The sequence below is a fragment of the Cucurbita maxima genome, unplaced genomic scaffold, assembly GCF_002738345.1.
Source record: "Cucurbita maxima cultivar Rimu unplaced genomic scaffold, Cmax_1.0 Cma_Scf00003, whole genome shotgun sequence".
Lineage (NCBI taxonomy): Eukaryota > Viridiplantae > Streptophyta > Magnoliopsida > Cucurbitales > Cucurbitaceae > Cucurbita > Cucurbita maxima.
The window spans coordinates 5,443,047-5,458,502 of NW_019272019.1; the positions used below are offsets into that span (position 1 = coordinate 5,443,047).

Below are 15,456 nucleotides of genomic sequence, written 5' to 3' on the forward strand. Positions count from 1 at the left end.
AAATTATTATTTTTAAAATAATAGTTAGAATGAATTACTCACCACAGCCATCATTTGTTTAAAAGAAAATAATGAACCATTTTGTTTGATACTAAATAAAATGGACCAGGCGATGACACGTGTAACCACATCTTCCACATTAAATCGTTTCATTGCCTCTCAGGTGCTTAGGCAAATGTGCCTTTCTTTCACACAGTCAATCGGAATCTGCCTTTCTACTTCAAGAACACTCTGTAACTCACGGACCAAATTCTCGTCTTCCCAATCCACCGCATTCACAGAGCTTCCATGTCTTTCTCCGCTACTTTCTCGCCTCCTATCAATGTCTGTGCACAAATCAGAACAGGTTTCTGCTATTCCGCTGCTTCCTGGTCTTCCATGACACCTACCTTGATTCCCTCGGTGAAAACCTCGCTTGGCGCTTCGAAATCGGCTTTTCTGTGCCATAATTTGCCTCTACAGTCGTCAATCTCTCGCCGCGTTTTCTCGAAAGCTCAATTTTCTGGTGCATCTGCCAGAGCAGCTACGGAGAAGAGTATTCACGATTTCACTGTTAAGGTGCTTTTCTGCATACTCCTGTTCTTTATATTCTTACCTGTAATTCTTCAAAACTGTTCATCGGGAGCGGTGAAGTTTATCTGAGCATATATTAGATTTATGGTGAATTTCCCTGCGGCGATATTCATTTCAGCCAGAGTTCAAGCTGAACCGTATGAGTAAAGAAGCTATGCTTTGTGGAATGGCGTTAAAAACACTTTTATTGCTCTTAAAAGCACTTGTTTAGGATCCTTGTGCCATCTGAAGAGTGTTTTCTGGTGCAGGATATTGATGGCAAAGATGTTTCTCTGAACAAGTTCAAAGGGAAGGTTCTCCTGATAGTAAACGTTGCTTCTAGATGGTATTCAACCCTAGCTAACTTTGGTTAGACGATACTTAGCTTTAAATTGTGCAATTGAGTTCCCTGAAAAACTTATTATGAATTTTGTATTTCTTTTGTTGATGTCAGTGGCCTGACGACGGCAAATTACTCAGAACTGTCTCACTTGTATGAGAAGTACAAAGCTCAAGGTATCAAAATTCTTTGGTAGATTTTGCATTATCTATTAGCACTCCGAAGAACACCTGACAAACAATTTGAACAAGCTAATCTGATATCATTTTTTTCCTTTCTCACCAATGATTGTGTGGCATTCTTTTGCTTATAAGACGTTGCAGCATGTGAGATCTCCCATTGATCAGAGAAAGGAATGAGTGCCAGCGAGGACACTGGGCCCTGAAGGGGGTGGATTGTGAGATCCCACATTGATTGGAGAGGAGAACGAAACATTCTTTATAAGCGTGTGGAAACCTCTTCCCGGCAGACGCATATTAAAAACCGTGAGGAAAAGCCCGAGAGGAAAAATATAATATCTGCTAATGGTGAGCTTGAGCTGTTATACATCTTGGAGTACAAGATTGTTTGGGTTAATGAGTTGAAATGACTTTTCAACTGCTCATAAAATGATTTGTGCCCATGCTGAAAAATTAGAAAACCCTTCCAGCTCGAGTGAAGATAATCGAATGATGGAAACCTTAGTTCTTTGCGATTCTTTTTACTACTTGTGTATATTACATAAAGTCATGCATGCATAGCAAAAAACTCATTTGGCTAGTAGAAGGTTCGGGTTGTGCACGATTGAACTTGTTGAATTTCTGGAGAATCGATATAGATTCAGGCACGATATTATCTTGATTTACACTTGTTTTTTGGTTAACTTTCATTTAGATTTGAGTTGTATCAGTTGAATCCAAGAAGAATATATCAGGTTCGGCCAAGTGAGTAGGGAGATTTCACAATCTTAATTCTTTTGTGTCTGTTTGGGAGGGCAGGATTAGAGATTCTGGCTTTTCCATGCAACCAATTTGGAGGCCAAGAACCTGGGTCCAATCCAGAAATCAAACAGTTTGCGTGCTCAAGGTTCAAAGCAGAGTTCCCAATTTTTGACAAGGTACACCCATTGCGTTTATTATCATCACGGACCACGAATTAATGTGAACTTAGCAAAATAGTGATAGAATTGCTGCACGCAGGTTGATGTTAATGGTCCAAATACTGCCCCAGTATATCAGTTTCTCAAATCAAGTGCTGGAGGATTTTTGGGCGATCTTATTAAGTGGAACTTCGAGAAATTTTTGGTGGACAAAAATGGTAAAGTTGTTGAGAGATATCCACCAACAACATCACCTTTTCAAATTGAGGTATGCCTGATTTTTCTTTTTAGGTGCACCATTCTGAATTTCGTCGTGTTATCTAGTTTTTGCAAGATTCCTTTGTTCTTTACTTTTTTTGGCTTTTACCTTCTTTCTTCTTTCTTCAACTTTGTGATCTCGAATAATTCGAATTCTGAGTGCTTCATCAAAAAATTTTCTTTGAATGAATCCTAGAGATGTCACAGAAACTGGTAATTTTGAAAAGTTAACAACGTTTTTCTTCTCAACATGAACATAGTCCGTGATGTATATTCTTTATCTTGAGGTTGAAGCTTCAAATCTCCATACCTCCCCCGAACTCTTTTTTTTTTTTTTTCCTTTTCAAATTCTTGTCGGTCATAACTAAAGCTATGCACTCACAGCCATCCAAGCTATTAAATTGTGTTCCTCATCTTTCTCGTTGTTTCTTTAACTTCATAGACAAGACAATCTAATGATTCAAAAATTTCCCCAACTCTAAGCAAATCCAATCGTAAGTTTGGAAAGTAAACTGTTCGTTTTCTTCCAACATGGACGGTAATAGACTCTTTTTAAATTTTTATTGGAAATGACAGCTATCTAATGATTCAAAACCCGAAAAATTTTCCCTAACTCTAAGCAAATCCAATCATAAGTTTGGAAAGTAAACTGTTCTTTTTCTTCCAACATGGACGGTAATAGACTCTTTTTAAATTTTTATTGGAAATGACAGCTATCTATCCCCTCAACCAACAAGGGTTGTCAAAAGAAAGTGCTTTCCAGTTGCAAACACTTCCCTTTTAACTTTTGCTATACTGATTACGTTTGCTGTTTTTTCAGAAGGATATCCAAAAGCTTGTAGCCGCCTAAAATCTAGAGGCGTTGAAGAAGTTTGTAGAAGCTGAATCATGGGAGGAAGAAAAGAAAGGGAACAGATTGTACATATGTTTATCGCCGTAGAGGCTCATCGAATTGTGTTGGTACTGTGAATGAGTGGAACTAATATTTATTTCATCTCTTTTAATTTTCCGGTGTTTATAACAGTTATTATAATTATATAATTTGGGAATTACGTTCTATAGGGGGATTTTGCCCTGCCAACGTCTGCTGCATTAGAGCATTGGTTCAGAGAGTTGTGCATGCAACCACAACTCAAGTAAAAGAAGAATTTTCTGCCTCCATTTTTTTTTAAGATTCACAAGTATTTATGAGCAATTCCTAATTAATTTCGCAGAGGAATCTGCCTCCCATGCGTCAAAAAACAGTTCAATCTGAACTCAACCCTGTCGTTCTTCTTTCTTTCCTCACGGGCAGGAAGCACACGAGCTGAGTGTCTTGCGTTGATTATTACCTGACAGCAGCTCCCCTCCCGCTAAGTCCACATAAACTTTTCAATAAAAATACTACTTTTTAAAAAAATTATATCTAGAGCAAGAGATAGCTAGAGGGTTGAAATTGCAATACTTTAAAGTATTTAAGTATAAAATTGTGTAAACACTCGTGGAAGGCAATTTGATAAAATTAAAAGTCTACGGTAAAAATTGAAACAATTCAACAAGTTTAGGGGTCAAAATTGATTTTTTTTTTCCTATATTTTTTTTAATCTTGACCACTAAATACCATAACTTTATCTCTTATATATATATATATATATATAACTTACTAGAAAGTTGACAAAATACTTACTAGTTACTGCAATGGTGATTAGTTGATCCCTGTCAATGCTTTCTATTGAGAACGAAGCTTTCTTAGTAACCATTTCTTTCGCAGGGTTGCATCCAAAGCCATAAATGTTTTTGCCTTCCTTTCATCTTCTAAGAGATCACAGGCATCCAACATAAGTTCGTCATCGATGTCGGGTATAGCCTGAAGCGCATCGATGGCTCCTTCGCCTGCTTTATAGTTATGGTGCTGTCTCATGCTCACCAATCTAGTGACTACACCTGCCATCTCGGACAGAGCTTTCTGCACGTCGTTCTCGGTTCTATGCACTTTCTTCGACAGCTCCGTGTCCAATGATATCATCTCTGCAGGACGCTTTCTCTGCTGAGAAATTTGGAACTCTCTTGATGTTAGGAGTAGATGTTGTTCATTTCCATCCATCTTTATCTCCATATTTTCGTTATCGATTTCACCTGTATACCGACTGTTGACTTCTTTATCTATTACGTTTCCGAAAATCTTGCACAAGTCAGTATAGTAGCCGAGGAATTTGTCTTTGTACAAGAGGGCATCGGGGCGTTCCTGCAAAACGTTCGAAACATCGATAAATGAAGTAACTTAGAAATGACATTGAAACACAGATTCTGTTCTATATCGAAAATTTTGGTAAGTCACCTTTCCATAGGCTTCCCAGAGATCATCCTCAGCAGTAATCAATTGTTGAGATTCATTCCACATGAACCCACCGTGATTGAGAAGATTGTAGATTTCGCCATATTGCTTCATCCACCATAAATAACGATCTTCTAGAACAGATCGGCCACATTGAAGTTTGAACCTCTCATTGAATGATATAATCACGTGACTCCATGCTTGCTCGCTAAACGCTTGACTGAACATACTTCCTTCTTGCGAATGTTCAAGCATAAGATCGATAAAAGCGCGATCCATCTGTGGTGTCCAATCTATCATGGGTGAAGGTCCAGCAGGAACTTGATCATTTTTCCTTTCATCTACAAAATACAAAAACATGAAGTATTCAAGCAACATATTTTCAAGTCTCCGAGCAACAGAACTCGTAATTGAGATTATATCACTGATTATACATACCAGTCATAAGAACAGGCACTTCATTACTCGGATCGGTATCATGGGCCAAACGGCTATATCTTCTGTCAGAACTCTCTTCACCAAATATAAAACACAACTTGTGATAGCTTGGTACAGTTTTGACTCTATATGATCGGGCAACAGGGTGATCCTGTGCATTTAATACATAAGCACAAAAAGGAAAGGGTTAAAAAAAAGGGGTAAAAAAAAAGAGAAAGCTATTCAGTGAGAGCAATGAAAACCTTGGTATAAGCATCCCAAACATGGTCGTCAGCAGTAACAATTTCACGATTTTCATCCCATGAAAATCCTCTCTGTTCGAGAAGAATCTTTATTTCATTATACAACCTTCTCAAATGTTTGTATCGATTTTTCAGCACATCCTTGTCATGGTGAGCTCTGAATTGGGCATTGAAAGTGGTAACCATGTCGATCCAAGCATGACTTACAAACGTTTGGCCTATTTTATTGCCCCTATTCACCTGTTCAAGTAGCAAGTCTATGAGGTAACGATCCATTGGGGGCGTCCAATATGTTCGGGTGCGGTCGCTGACAGTTGGCATTTGATTCTCCTGCAGGTGCATAATACTTTTATGACAAAATTCACTTGGAGTTTGAACTACACACAAAACATAAAGAAGAAAAATATACGAAGTTCAGTATCGGTATATCGTCCGTCAAGAATTTCTAAAACTACCAGCAGATGTTTATCTAACCTAGTTCATTAAGAAAGCAAAAGGATAAATGAGTTTATTTCAATTGTGCATAGTCTAGGTTGCAACATGCAGATAAGCATCGATTAAGTTCCTTTTCTGTAACAGCCCAAGCCTACCGTGAGCAGATATTGTCTTCTTTGAACTTCCCTTTTAGGCTCTCACCCAAGGTTTTAAAACGCGTCCACTAGGAAGAGGTTTCCACACCCTAAAAAGGAATGCTTCATTCCCCTCTCCAACCGTTGTAGGATCTCACAATCCACCCCTCTTGGGAGCCCAACGTCCTTGTTGGCACACCGCTCGGTGTCTGGCTCTGATACCATTAGTAACAGCCCGAGCTCACTGCTAGCAAATATTGTGCTCTTTGGGCTTTCCTTCCAGGCTTCCCCTCAAAGTTTTAAAACGCGTCTAGTAGGGAGAGGTTTCCACACCCTTAAAAGGAATGTTTCGTTCCCCTCTCTAACCAATGTGAGATCTCACATTTTCCTTCGATAATCTCCAATGTAAGGTATCAATTGGTTCTCGATAGCTTTGTAAAGAACTCGTGACTCACCACCCTTTACCTCTGATATATCGTTTGGAAGGTTCTTATCTAGATGCAAATGATTCTGGTTCTCACTATCAATTACATTCCCATATATGAGAACCAAGTCATAGTAGTTCGGCAACTCTTTCGTTCTATAACTTCGTGCAAACGGGTGCGTCTGCATTCAATAAAGTCCATTAAAACACTCGAAGAAAAATAATAAGCATGGACAATAAAAATAATGTTTAAAAGCTAATGAAAATGTACCTTGACATAAGCATCCCAAATATCATCATCAGCCACAACCATTTGTTGTACTTCATCCCAGCAAAATCCATTTTGTTGAAGTAGATTCATAATATCACAGTAATATTTCCATAATTTCTTAAATCGATGTCGTAACACCCTTTTACCATGTTGCGGACCAAATTTAGCATTAAACAATGCAAGCATATCTGTCCACGCTTGCTTATTGAAAGTATTCGACACCTTATTGCCTCTTCCTACTTGGTCTAGCATAAGCTCAATGAAATACTGATCCATTTCGGGCGTCCAATCCGTCCTTGGACGATCAGGAGGGGCAACGCAACCAATGGCATCACCTGAAACTTAAGGGCAAGTCCGGGAATAGAGTAAATGATATTGAACAGACCGGGGATAGAGCACCATTACTCATGTACCATAAAACATTTTTACCTGTATTTACAGCTTGGATTTCATCATCAAAGTCTATATCGTGACTCGATCGACTGTATCTTCCATCAGCATTAGTGTATCCATATATCAGACACAAATCGCTAAAGTTCAGTACCGCTTTAGTTTTATAGGATCGTGCATCTGGATGCACCTGAAAAATTACGTCGTCGTTTAAAATCATAGCAAGATTATCACACTTCATATTATTTCTTCGTAATTAAAAAATTTTCACCTGGATGTAAATGTCCCATACATGATCATCAGCAATTACCATTTGTCGACCTTCGTCCCACGAAAAACCATCATGACCTAATAGATGCTTAACATCATTGAATTGCTTCCACAGATTTGTATAGCGACTCTTCAAAACGTCTTTATCATACTGAGATCCAAATTTTGTATTAAACATTGTAAGCATGTCCGTCCATGCCTGCTTGTTGAAAGTGTGCCCACTCCTGTTTCCTCTGTGAAGCTGCTCCAACATAAGATCAATGAAGTAACGTTCCATTACTGGTGTCCAATATGTTCTGGAGCGTTCATGGCTTGGAATAGTTTGGGTACCCATTGCTTCTTCTAGATATCACAAAAAATCTAAGATGACTCATCCAGTGAGTAGAAAAAACTCATAATACATGATTTATAATTTAGTCATATGAACGACTTAACTACTAAGTTTTAACTATGCTCATGAGTAAATAAGAACGTGAGAGAAGCAAGTATTCAAAAACTCAAAAAAGATCATTGAGTTCTCAAAAAACGAAAGAATTCTAATAGACACTACGGATTCTGTAACAGCCCAAGCCCAAGCCCACTGCTAGCCGACATTGTCTTTTTTGGATTTTCTCTTTTGAGATTCCCTTTAAGGTTTTTAAAATGCGTCTGCTGGGGAGAGGTTTCCACACCCTTATAAAGAATGTTTTCTCCTCTTCAACCGACGTGGGATCTCACAATACACCCCTCTCTAGGGCCCAGCATCCTCGTTGGCACTCGTTCTCTTCTCCAATCAATGTGGAATCCCCAATCCACCCCCTTTGGATTCCAACGTCCTTATTGGCACACCACCTCATGTCCACCCCCCTTCGGGGCTCAGTCTCCTCTCTGGCACATCGCCCAGTGTCTGGCTCTAGTACCATTTGTAACAGCCCAAGCCCACCGCTAAAAGATATTGTCCTCTTTAGGCTTTCCCTTTCGGGGTTCCCTTCAAAGTTTTTAAAACGTGTCTGCTAAGGAGAGGTTTACACACCAAGAATGTTTCGTTCTACTCCCCAACCAATGTGGGATCTCACAGATTCCTTGTCGATCCCTTAGGAGATTTTAAAAGATTTTCACACCACCAGCAAAATAAAAATTGGCCATTAATCTGCAATTGGTAATAATTTTATAGATGCAATGAACCGCTAAAAGTCATGAACACTGCTAACGAATGTTAACATGCAAGATGATGCAATGGAGGATCACGAAGCAGCTGCGGGCAATAAGAGTCAGAAAATGGAATCCAAAGATAAAAACTAGGTATTCATTGCAAGAGGAACTTCTACATTATCTCCATGCAACCCTGCCTGATCAAAATCCCTCAGAATTCTAAATCCATGATGAACTAAAATTAACGAAAACATGAACAAATTCTCCAAAATAACGTGATCATGAACAAATTCCTCTTCTAGATTGCTACAGTACACAGTTTTGAAGATTCCGATCATATTCAATACAATGCCAGAACGTTTTCGTATCACAAAAACACTCTAAAACTCGCAGTCCAACAACAGCATTGTCCGACGGCAAAGAGAAAAACAAGCAGGGAAAGAAGATAGAACAAATGCAATGGAAGATTTGAAGGGAGAGATTTAAACGGCGGGATAAATGGTGGTTTGCTTTAACCTGTTAGTTGTTGCTCTACTGAGAAGAAATTGCAATGAGTCAGTTGGCGCCTAAGAAATCTTGTTTGTCGGAAGAGTTAACCCTAATCCGGGATAGGAGCGAAAAACTCCAGACCTGTTTGGTCACGGAGGCAACTTGTGCCTATTGCCATACACGGCACTTTATATTCTTAGGCTTCAAGTTTAATGGGCCAGGCCCATTTCCAGCATTCTTCAGCAGCGTCCCATTTTTTCTTTTTGAAAAAAAAAAATTGTTAATAAATTTAAAGTGAAATAATTAAGTTAACTATTTTGATTTTGGAAGTTAAATAATTTTATTGAATTTCCATTTTTGTATTGAACATACTCATTTAAAAAATATTTTTAAAAATTGCAATTAATTTTATATCTAATTTATCAGTTATTTTTAAACAAAATGAATATATATATATATATATATATATATATATATATATAGCTTTAAAAGGTAATGATTTTAAGTTAATTTTAAAAAACCTTAACAAAAAAAAAATTAGTTTAAAAAATTGTATCAATTGAAAAACATTTGAGAAATATATAATCTAAAAATGTTTAATTGAAAATTTTCCAAATATATGGTAGAGATTAAAAAAAACATATTTATAATCGTGAAGGCAAATAAGTTTGTCATTTAAAATAAATTTTAAAAAATAAAATAATAAAAAAAAATACCCAAAAAAAAAAAAGGCATTTTTTTCAACTACCCTCGTATCTGCAATGAACAATTCTCTTCATTGATCCAAAAAGACAGAATTTTGAACTATGCAGACATTGGAACTTCCCTTGATGAGCGAGGCCTTTAATAAACTTGTATAAAGTTTTAAATTTTGACATACACATGACCAATTTGTAGTACCCATCTTCATCTTTCAAGATACCAATCCACAACGTTTTCGATATTTCGATATCATATCGTCCTGCCGTTTGAGCCTTAGCGACCAGCTTAACATCACGTTCCCTGTGACGAAATTCTGGCGCTGCCTGCACAACTGCAGAAACATTCAGGGTTGTGATTTCTTGAAGAGAATATGCGTCGATCTCGGAAAAAAGTCATTTTCTGAAGGACTGATTTTCATTTTGATCCTTAGTCGGCCTTCAATGTGTGATGCATAATATGGAAAACTTCGGCAAATCTCGACGAATCCCGCTGTTAACAGCAACCAGCAATTTGTTGGAATGTATCGTTGCGCGGGGAAATAGGAAGGCAGCTCAAATCCTCATTCAGTTTGTAGTTTGGTATTTTCTGTAGATAAAACATCATATAACACTGAGAATTTCTCACCATTTCCTCATCGACTTCGGTGATCCAGGCATCGTCACACTTATACCATTGACTTCTCAGACGCAAGTATGTCACATAATGACCAGACTCGAGCGTCCCCGAATGAGAAACCACAGCGAAAATCTCAAACTTCGACGAAGCATCTATTTCATCTCCCTCAGAAGCAAAAATCCTATTCCCATATCTGTTTCTGATAATCGAAGACGACAAATACGGGATCATGTCGAGGGAGAAAGGAAACTGCAAATACCGATCAATTTTTCTCGACGTTCGTCTGACAAAAGAGTGCTCGAATCGTTTGATATGCAAACACAAGACCAATGGCAGCCTTCTGATAGACATTTGCTTCACTGAACTTCTCATTTCTTGACAATTCTGGCAGAAAAGTTTCTGGTCCGATCCCAGCTTTTCGGGTCTCGTAAAAAGATCCAAACAACCAGATAGCGTAGATTTACTGCTGGAATCCACGGGCTTCGTCGACTTGCTAGCAATATTTCTAGACAAGAAATCGTGGGTGTCCAAGTCAAGTGAAATATCCACACATGGATCGTAAGTTGTTGAAGTGAATCCACAGGTCATACAGGTCACGTCTGATCTCAACTGCCCAGAGAAGGCCTTGTGAGCAATGCATTTGCAGTCCCCATTCTCTGTTGAAAAGGAATCCAAATTCAGATGATCTTTACAAGTTAAGGTAAATGCATGTCTAGTCTCTACTCAAACTTCTAATACCCATTTTTATCTATCTTAGTTCGACTAAACACTGTTCCGAACAAACGAAGAACAATCGTTTCTATTCATTAACTCAAAATGGTACTTATTTCAACAGCATGAACGTGTTCTTCACAGAGAAATCTCTAACCACCCGAAACTTTAGAGCATTCGAAGCAGCCAAATTAGATGTGACAGGCATAGAATAAGGCTTAAACATTAATGTAACAGCCATGTCCACTGCTAGCATATATTGTACGCTTTGGGCCGTTATGTATCGCTGTCAGCCTCACGATTTTAAAACGCGTCTACTAGGGAGAGGTTTCCACACTCTTATAAGAAATGCTTCATTCCCTTTCCCAACCGATGTGGGATCTCACAATTGGTATCAGAGCCAGAAGCGTTTGGAGAGGGGAACGAAGGGGAGGATTGTGAGATCCCACATCGGTTGGAGAGGGAAACGAAGCATTCATTATAAGAGTGTCGAAACCTCTCCCTAGCAGCAAATGCGTTTTAAAACCGTGAGGCCGACGACGATACGTAACAGGCGAATCGGACAATATCTGCTAGCAGTGGACTTAGGCGAAAGAAAAAAAAGGAAAGTAACATATCACCTTTATCTTGGCTCCTAGATTTCCATTCTCGCTCGTGGATTCGGTCTAGAACTGAGATGAAGAACTCATGGGCATCCTGCTGCTCATAAAATGCTAAATTTGCAGAGTGCTGCCACCAACTTAGAGATTTGAAAACAAGATTTGAAAAGTTTAGAAAATACCCCAAAATCATCAGATTTGAAAGCAGCAGATAGATCAATCAAAACAATCCAGGCAATGGCATGGCAGTAGTTCAACGTATAAACTCGACATCGATACACGTTAATCACTCGTTAACTTAAAAGTTTAAGCTAATAGTTAGAATATATACATAATTCCAAACCATATACATAATTCCAAACCACCCACCCACCCGCCATAACTCAACTAGTTAAGACATATAATCTTGACCAAACAGTCAAACCGTTCGAACCCTAAAACCAACCGAACTAAAAAATTTAGAACCAGTTACAGATCAGTAAACTCACAGAGAAAATTAAGAAATTGAGACAAATGATACAATGGCAGACCTGTAAAGAAATTGAGCTGGACTATAAGGCATATGATCACCAGAAAACACAGCAGAAAAAATACGATCAATGTCACAAGGTAAACACAGCTGCCCAATGGGTCTTTTGCTGCAAGTTTCCCTGTTGTGCTGATCATTCAAGAAGTAATTGCTCAAAGGCGGAGTATGAAGAAACACTTGAAGAACAGAGTTCATAAAACAAGTATTCCCCAAGTTATTCAATCCCCTCAATCCCAAAGGATAGCACGATTTCGACCGCTGATCTTTAACAGACATCAACGGTTTCAATTTCTTCAAATCCAATAAATCTATCGATCCAAATCTCCTCCTCTTACTCGATCTCTCCGCCGATTGCGATTTCTCCAGTACGGCGGCGACGATGTGCTTCGACATCACCGTCCGATCAAAATCAGGGTCGTAAACCTGATCGGAGCAAGCATAACAATAAAGCTCCGCTCTCTCAACGTCGACGGCCAAATCATGGCCGTTTTCGGACTGGTTGTGAAGAAGGGTATGATTTGAGCAAGAGATTGAAGCACAAATCAAGCATATGTAGAGCCTCCCTTCATACCCATCGCAAGAACCGCATCTGGGTAGCTTCGAATCGGGGTTTTGAATACTAGTTCTTCCATTTGGGGTAGTTTTAAGGTGATTTTGAAAGGATTTATAGCCGTTTAAGCCATATCTGAGCTTGTAATCAGCTAGATGATTGCATGGTGTTGGGTTAGAATAAGATGGGTTTCTTTGAAACATGCTCAAAAAGAGATGCACAGAACCACAGATTTGTATCTTACAAATCAAACGGATGATTTATATTAAAATGGGGGAAAGAAATGTAATGTGTTCTTAAAGAGGAAATTTAGGACTTGGGGTTGAGGAATCAATCTCCCACGTTTTATGAAGGGAAAATCGTGGAGAGGGGAGGTGAAGGGAAAACAGAGCTCGTGTGTGTTTGGATGGAATGAAAATGGAAGGACTCGGCGAAGAAGGAAAGGCGGTGCCTTTTGACTGGTGAGACTTCGTAATACAACCATTCCATTATTTCCCCTTTTCAGGCCCATCATATAATGGGCCGAGTTTCTTTGGTCTCTCTTACAATCCCTAAATCAAACCTAGAGGAATTTCATAATTGTGTCTTAAATGTGAATTTGAGGGTAGTTTAGTAAATAAAAATGCTCGTTATTTTCTTAACGTGGAAGTTTTGAACTTCACGTGTTGTACTAAAGAAGTCTGTTCCACTAATGACCCAATGTTCGTTGAAATATATAGAAATAATTACATTCCCAAGATTTATAGCATTTCAATTCGAAACGAGCTACAGTACTAAAAGAGAGAGTAGCTCATGACCCCCACAAAGTGAACAACTGGTGATGATATGTGTGTCCCCATCAAACCACATCAAGTATTGTCACGACCAAAGACAAGAGTACATCACCTACTACATGAAGAAAAAATTCACCTATCTAAGGTCGAAGCTATAAATGGTAAAAAAATATGAGGGAAATTTTATTTTACTACAGTATTTTTTATTTTACTCCAAAAATATCATATCAATATTGATTATTGTTCTCATTTATATTTTATAATCAATTATATTCCATAAATTTATCTACAAAATTTTATTTGCACCAAATAAAAACGCTAAAACTATGTTAATCATAAGAGAATAAAAAAAAAAATCAAAATATGTTAATCGTATTCCAAGTAAAGCATTTTGTTCCCGGGCCTACAGAGACCAAGGCATATTAGCATACCGTGTGAGATGGTTTTACCGGTCAGTAACATCCTAAGTAAAATAATAGCTGTGCCTTCAGCACATCTGTAAAGCATTGTTCTTGATCAAGCAGAATCCATCCAGGAGTAATATAAAGAGATACCATCATGTTCTTGCACAACACAAGCAATCAGCCCATGATATTCATTCAATCTTCAACAAGCAGCTCCGTCGGGTTTCACAGTCGTTAGCAGACGAAGAGGTGTGTACCTTAACGAAGAGAAACGCCACCACCAGAAAATTCGACATCCTGAGAGAGAAAACGACTATGAATCTTTAGCAATGGTACCAAGGATTGAAGGACTAACTAACATCAAAGTTCCAAGGTGATGACATTGATCAAAACTAGTGTTATCCTCATACTCCAAACGTTTGTTGAATGAAAAGACAAAATTACTATTGTTTTGTTTTGAAGTTTATAGTTATCGTAGTCTTAGGATAGACAGGTACAAAGTATATGATTCTTCCTCACAACTTATCTCATCCGTTATTTTGAGTTCATATTTCATGGGGTAAGATTCGAATCTCTGACTTTTCGGTCGAAGTGATAATGTCTTGACCACTTAAGTGAGGACTCTCCTACCTTATTCTTCCCTTCTCCTATTTTCTCCCATCCCACCAACCCAACCAAATAACAGTCTGAAGTAAAGCTAACTACAACCGACCTTTCCGCTGCAATCGCAACTCAATCCACATTAGAAATGCGTTAACTCTCCTTAAAAAAGTGTAACAGCCCAAGCCCACCGCATGTCCACTTTGGCCCGTTACGTATCGCTGTCAGTCGCGGCCTCACGGTTTTAAAACGTGTCTGGTAGGGAGAGGTTTCCTCACTCTTATAAGGAAGATTCTGGTCCCATCTCCAATCGATGGGTATCTCACAAAAAGTGTGCCAAATAGATGACCTAGAAATTCTATTGACTGAACCGATTGTCAAAATATTTCATCTTGATTATTAACAATAGAAATTGCATTGTAACAAAAATTAAAGCATGGGGAACTTGCATCCTAACACTGTATCTGACTACCACGACATGTAATTGAAACATGAAGTCTATGAGCTGCCAGGGTATGAAGCTATTACCACCATTGAACAAATTCCATATATCATTTCTGAAATCTGCGAATAGTTTAGGCGACATGCTCAAGCTTGGGCAAAGGGGTAATCATATTAGCATAGGAGTAAGATTCTAACCTGTGCAGGCGGTAGAGACGAAACCCAGTCGGATACATGAGTTGGCAGAAGCCCCAAAGTGTTAAGCTGCAAGAGCCACATTTGAAACGTCGGAAAATTAAGCAGCGATCGATAAATACTAAAGAGATGCTGAGAACAATAATTAGAAAACTCACCTTCCAAACACCTAATGCTAAGCCTCCGAGGTTAAGGGCAATAAACAGCAACTTAGGTCCAAGAAGATCTACTTTACTGTCCTTGTAAGGCTCAAAGACTGCAGGGAAAAGGAATATCAATACAAACAGGCAACAATATGATAAACCAACTTAAATCAAATCACTAACATCCCACAAGTTATATAATTTTTCCTAACATACTTCAAAAATGTATAGCTAATATAGCTATTCTACAAACAGAACAATCAGAATTTAGTTCAACGAATTAGAAATCCACTGGAAAAGGAAGATATTAAAAGAACACTACCAAGTTACGACCTTACTTGAACAGGATATGTTCTTTTTTCCCAATCATCATTTAGAACAAAGAAGAATGAAAGTATTATTTGAAAAAAAAAAAAAAAAAAAAAAAG

General features: G+C 38.3%; 4 protein-coding genes across 7 annotated transcripts in view; 1 reads left to right on the plus strand and 3 right to left on the minus strand.

Annotated features, from left to right (window-relative positions):
• Positions 1 to 162: 162 nt before the first annotated feature.
• On the plus strand, positions 163 to 3,277 carry LOC111477267 (probable phospholipid hydroperoxide glutathione peroxidase). Its single transcript, XM_023121332.1, has 6 exons — positions 163 to 558; positions 822 to 898; positions 1,007 to 1,068; positions 1,870 to 1,988; positions 2,071 to 2,238; positions 3,049 to 3,277. The coding sequence occupies exons 1-6, from the start codon at positions 289 to 291 to the stop codon at positions 3,076 to 3,078; spliced, it is 726 nt and encodes a 241-aa protein (XP_022977100.1). The 5' UTR covers positions 163 to 288; the 3' UTR covers positions 3,079 to 3,277.
• A 412-nt stretch (positions 3,278 to 3,689) lies between these two features.
• On the minus strand, positions 3,690 to 8,947 carry LOC111477186 (L10-interacting MYB domain-containing protein). 3 transcript variants are annotated; one of them, XM_023121214.1, is made up of 9 exons: positions 8,794 to 8,947; positions 7,148 to 7,488; positions 6,916 to 7,066; positions 6,487 to 6,827; positions 6,247 to 6,397; positions 5,223 to 5,599; positions 4,981 to 5,131; positions 4,546 to 4,883; positions 3,690 to 4,452 (listed from the first exon to the last, which is right to left on the minus strand). In XM_023121214.1, the coding sequence occupies exons 2-9, from the start codon at positions 7,478 to 7,480 to the stop codon at positions 3,937 to 3,939; spliced, it is 2,358 nt and encodes a 785-aa protein (XP_022976982.1). In that variant the 5' UTR covers positions 7,481 to 7,488; positions 8,794 to 8,947; the 3' UTR covers positions 3,690 to 3,936. The 3 variants fall into 3 exon arrangements, with proteins under 3 accessions (XP_022976982.1, XP_022976983.1, XP_022976984.1); XM_023121215.1 differs by having other exon boundaries at positions 6,487 to 6,821; positions 8,794 to 8,946; XM_023121216.1 differs by having other exon boundaries at positions 5,223 to 5,552; positions 6,257 to 6,397; positions 8,794 to 8,946.
• A 646-nt stretch (positions 8,948 to 9,593) lies between these two features.
• Positions 9,594 to 12,962, minus strand: LOC111477195 (ubiquitin carboxyl-terminal hydrolase 22). 2 transcript variants are annotated; one of them, XR_002717231.1, is made up of 4 exons: positions 11,924 to 12,962; positions 11,415 to 11,533; positions 9,882 to 10,739; positions 9,594 to 9,793 (listed from the first exon to the last, which is right to left on the minus strand). XR_002717231.1 is itself a non-coding variant. In XM_023121227.1 (3 exons), the coding sequence occupies exons 1-3, from the start codon at positions 12,673 to 12,675 to the stop codon at positions 9,961 to 9,963; spliced, it is 1,650 nt and encodes a 549-aa protein (XP_022976995.1). In that variant the 5' UTR covers positions 12,676 to 12,962; the 3' UTR covers positions 9,710 to 9,960. The 2 variants fall into 2 exon arrangements, 1 of the variants encoding a protein (XP_022976995.1); XM_023121227.1 differs by having other exon boundaries at positions 9,710 to 10,739.
• A 624-nt stretch (positions 12,963 to 13,586) lies between these two features.
• The window catches only part of LOC111477281 (ER membrane protein complex subunit 4-like), a 4,050-nt gene continuing 2,180 nt past the window's right edge, over positions 13,587 to 15,456 (minus strand). Inside the window, exons 3-5 of the mRNA XM_023121350.1 lie at positions 15,044 to 15,141; positions 14,889 to 14,954; positions 13,587 to 13,946 (exon numbers count right to left, since the gene is read on the minus strand). Coding sequence (XP_022977118.1) covers positions 13,908 to 13,946; positions 14,889 to 14,954; positions 15,044 to 15,141 — 203 coding nt within the window. The 3' untranslated portion in view covers positions 13,587 to 13,907. The remainder of the gene's footprint in view (positions 13,947 to 14,888; positions 14,955 to 15,043; positions 15,142 to 15,456) is intronic.

Excerpts from the sequence above, each read along its gene's own strand:
- LOC111477267 (XM_023121332.1), top strand. The coding sequence starts at position 289 with ATGTCTTTCTCCGCTACTTTCTCGCCTCCTATCAATGTCTGTGCACAA. Across the intron at positions 1,069-1,869 it reads TGAGAAGTACAAAGCTCAAG|GATTAGAGATTCTGGCTTTT; the intron begins GTATCAAAATTC and ends TTGGGAGGGCAG. Across the intron at positions 1,989-2,070 it reads AGTTCCCAATTTTTGACAAG|GTTGATGTTAATGGTCCAAA; the intron begins GTACACCCATTG and ends TGCTGCACGCAG.
- LOC111477195 (XM_023121227.1), bottom strand. The coding sequence starts at position 12,675 with ATGTTTCAAAGAAACCCATCTTATTCTAACCCAACACCATGCAATCAT. Across the intron at positions 11,534-11,923 it reads CCAGCTCAATTTCTTTACAG|TTGGTGGCAGCACTCTGCAA; the intron begins GTCTGCCATTGT and ends CAAATCTCTAAG. Across the intron at positions 10,740-11,414 it reads ATCTAGGAGCCAAGATAAAG|AGAATGGGGACTGCAAATGC; the intron begins GTGATATGTTAC and ends CCTTTTCAACAG.
- LOC111477186 (XM_023121214.1), bottom strand. The coding sequence starts at position 7,480 with ATGGGTACCCAAACTATTCCAAGCCATGAACGCTCCAGAACATATTGG. Across the intron at positions 5,600-6,246 it reads TATATCAGAGGTAAAGGGTG|TTCAAACTCCAAGTGAATTT; the intron begins GTGAGTCACGAG and ends TTTTGTGTGTAG. Across the intron at positions 4,453-4,545 it reads TCTGGGAAGCCTATGGAAAG|GAACGCCCCGATGCCCTCTT; the intron begins GTGACTTACCAA and ends AACGTTTTGCAG.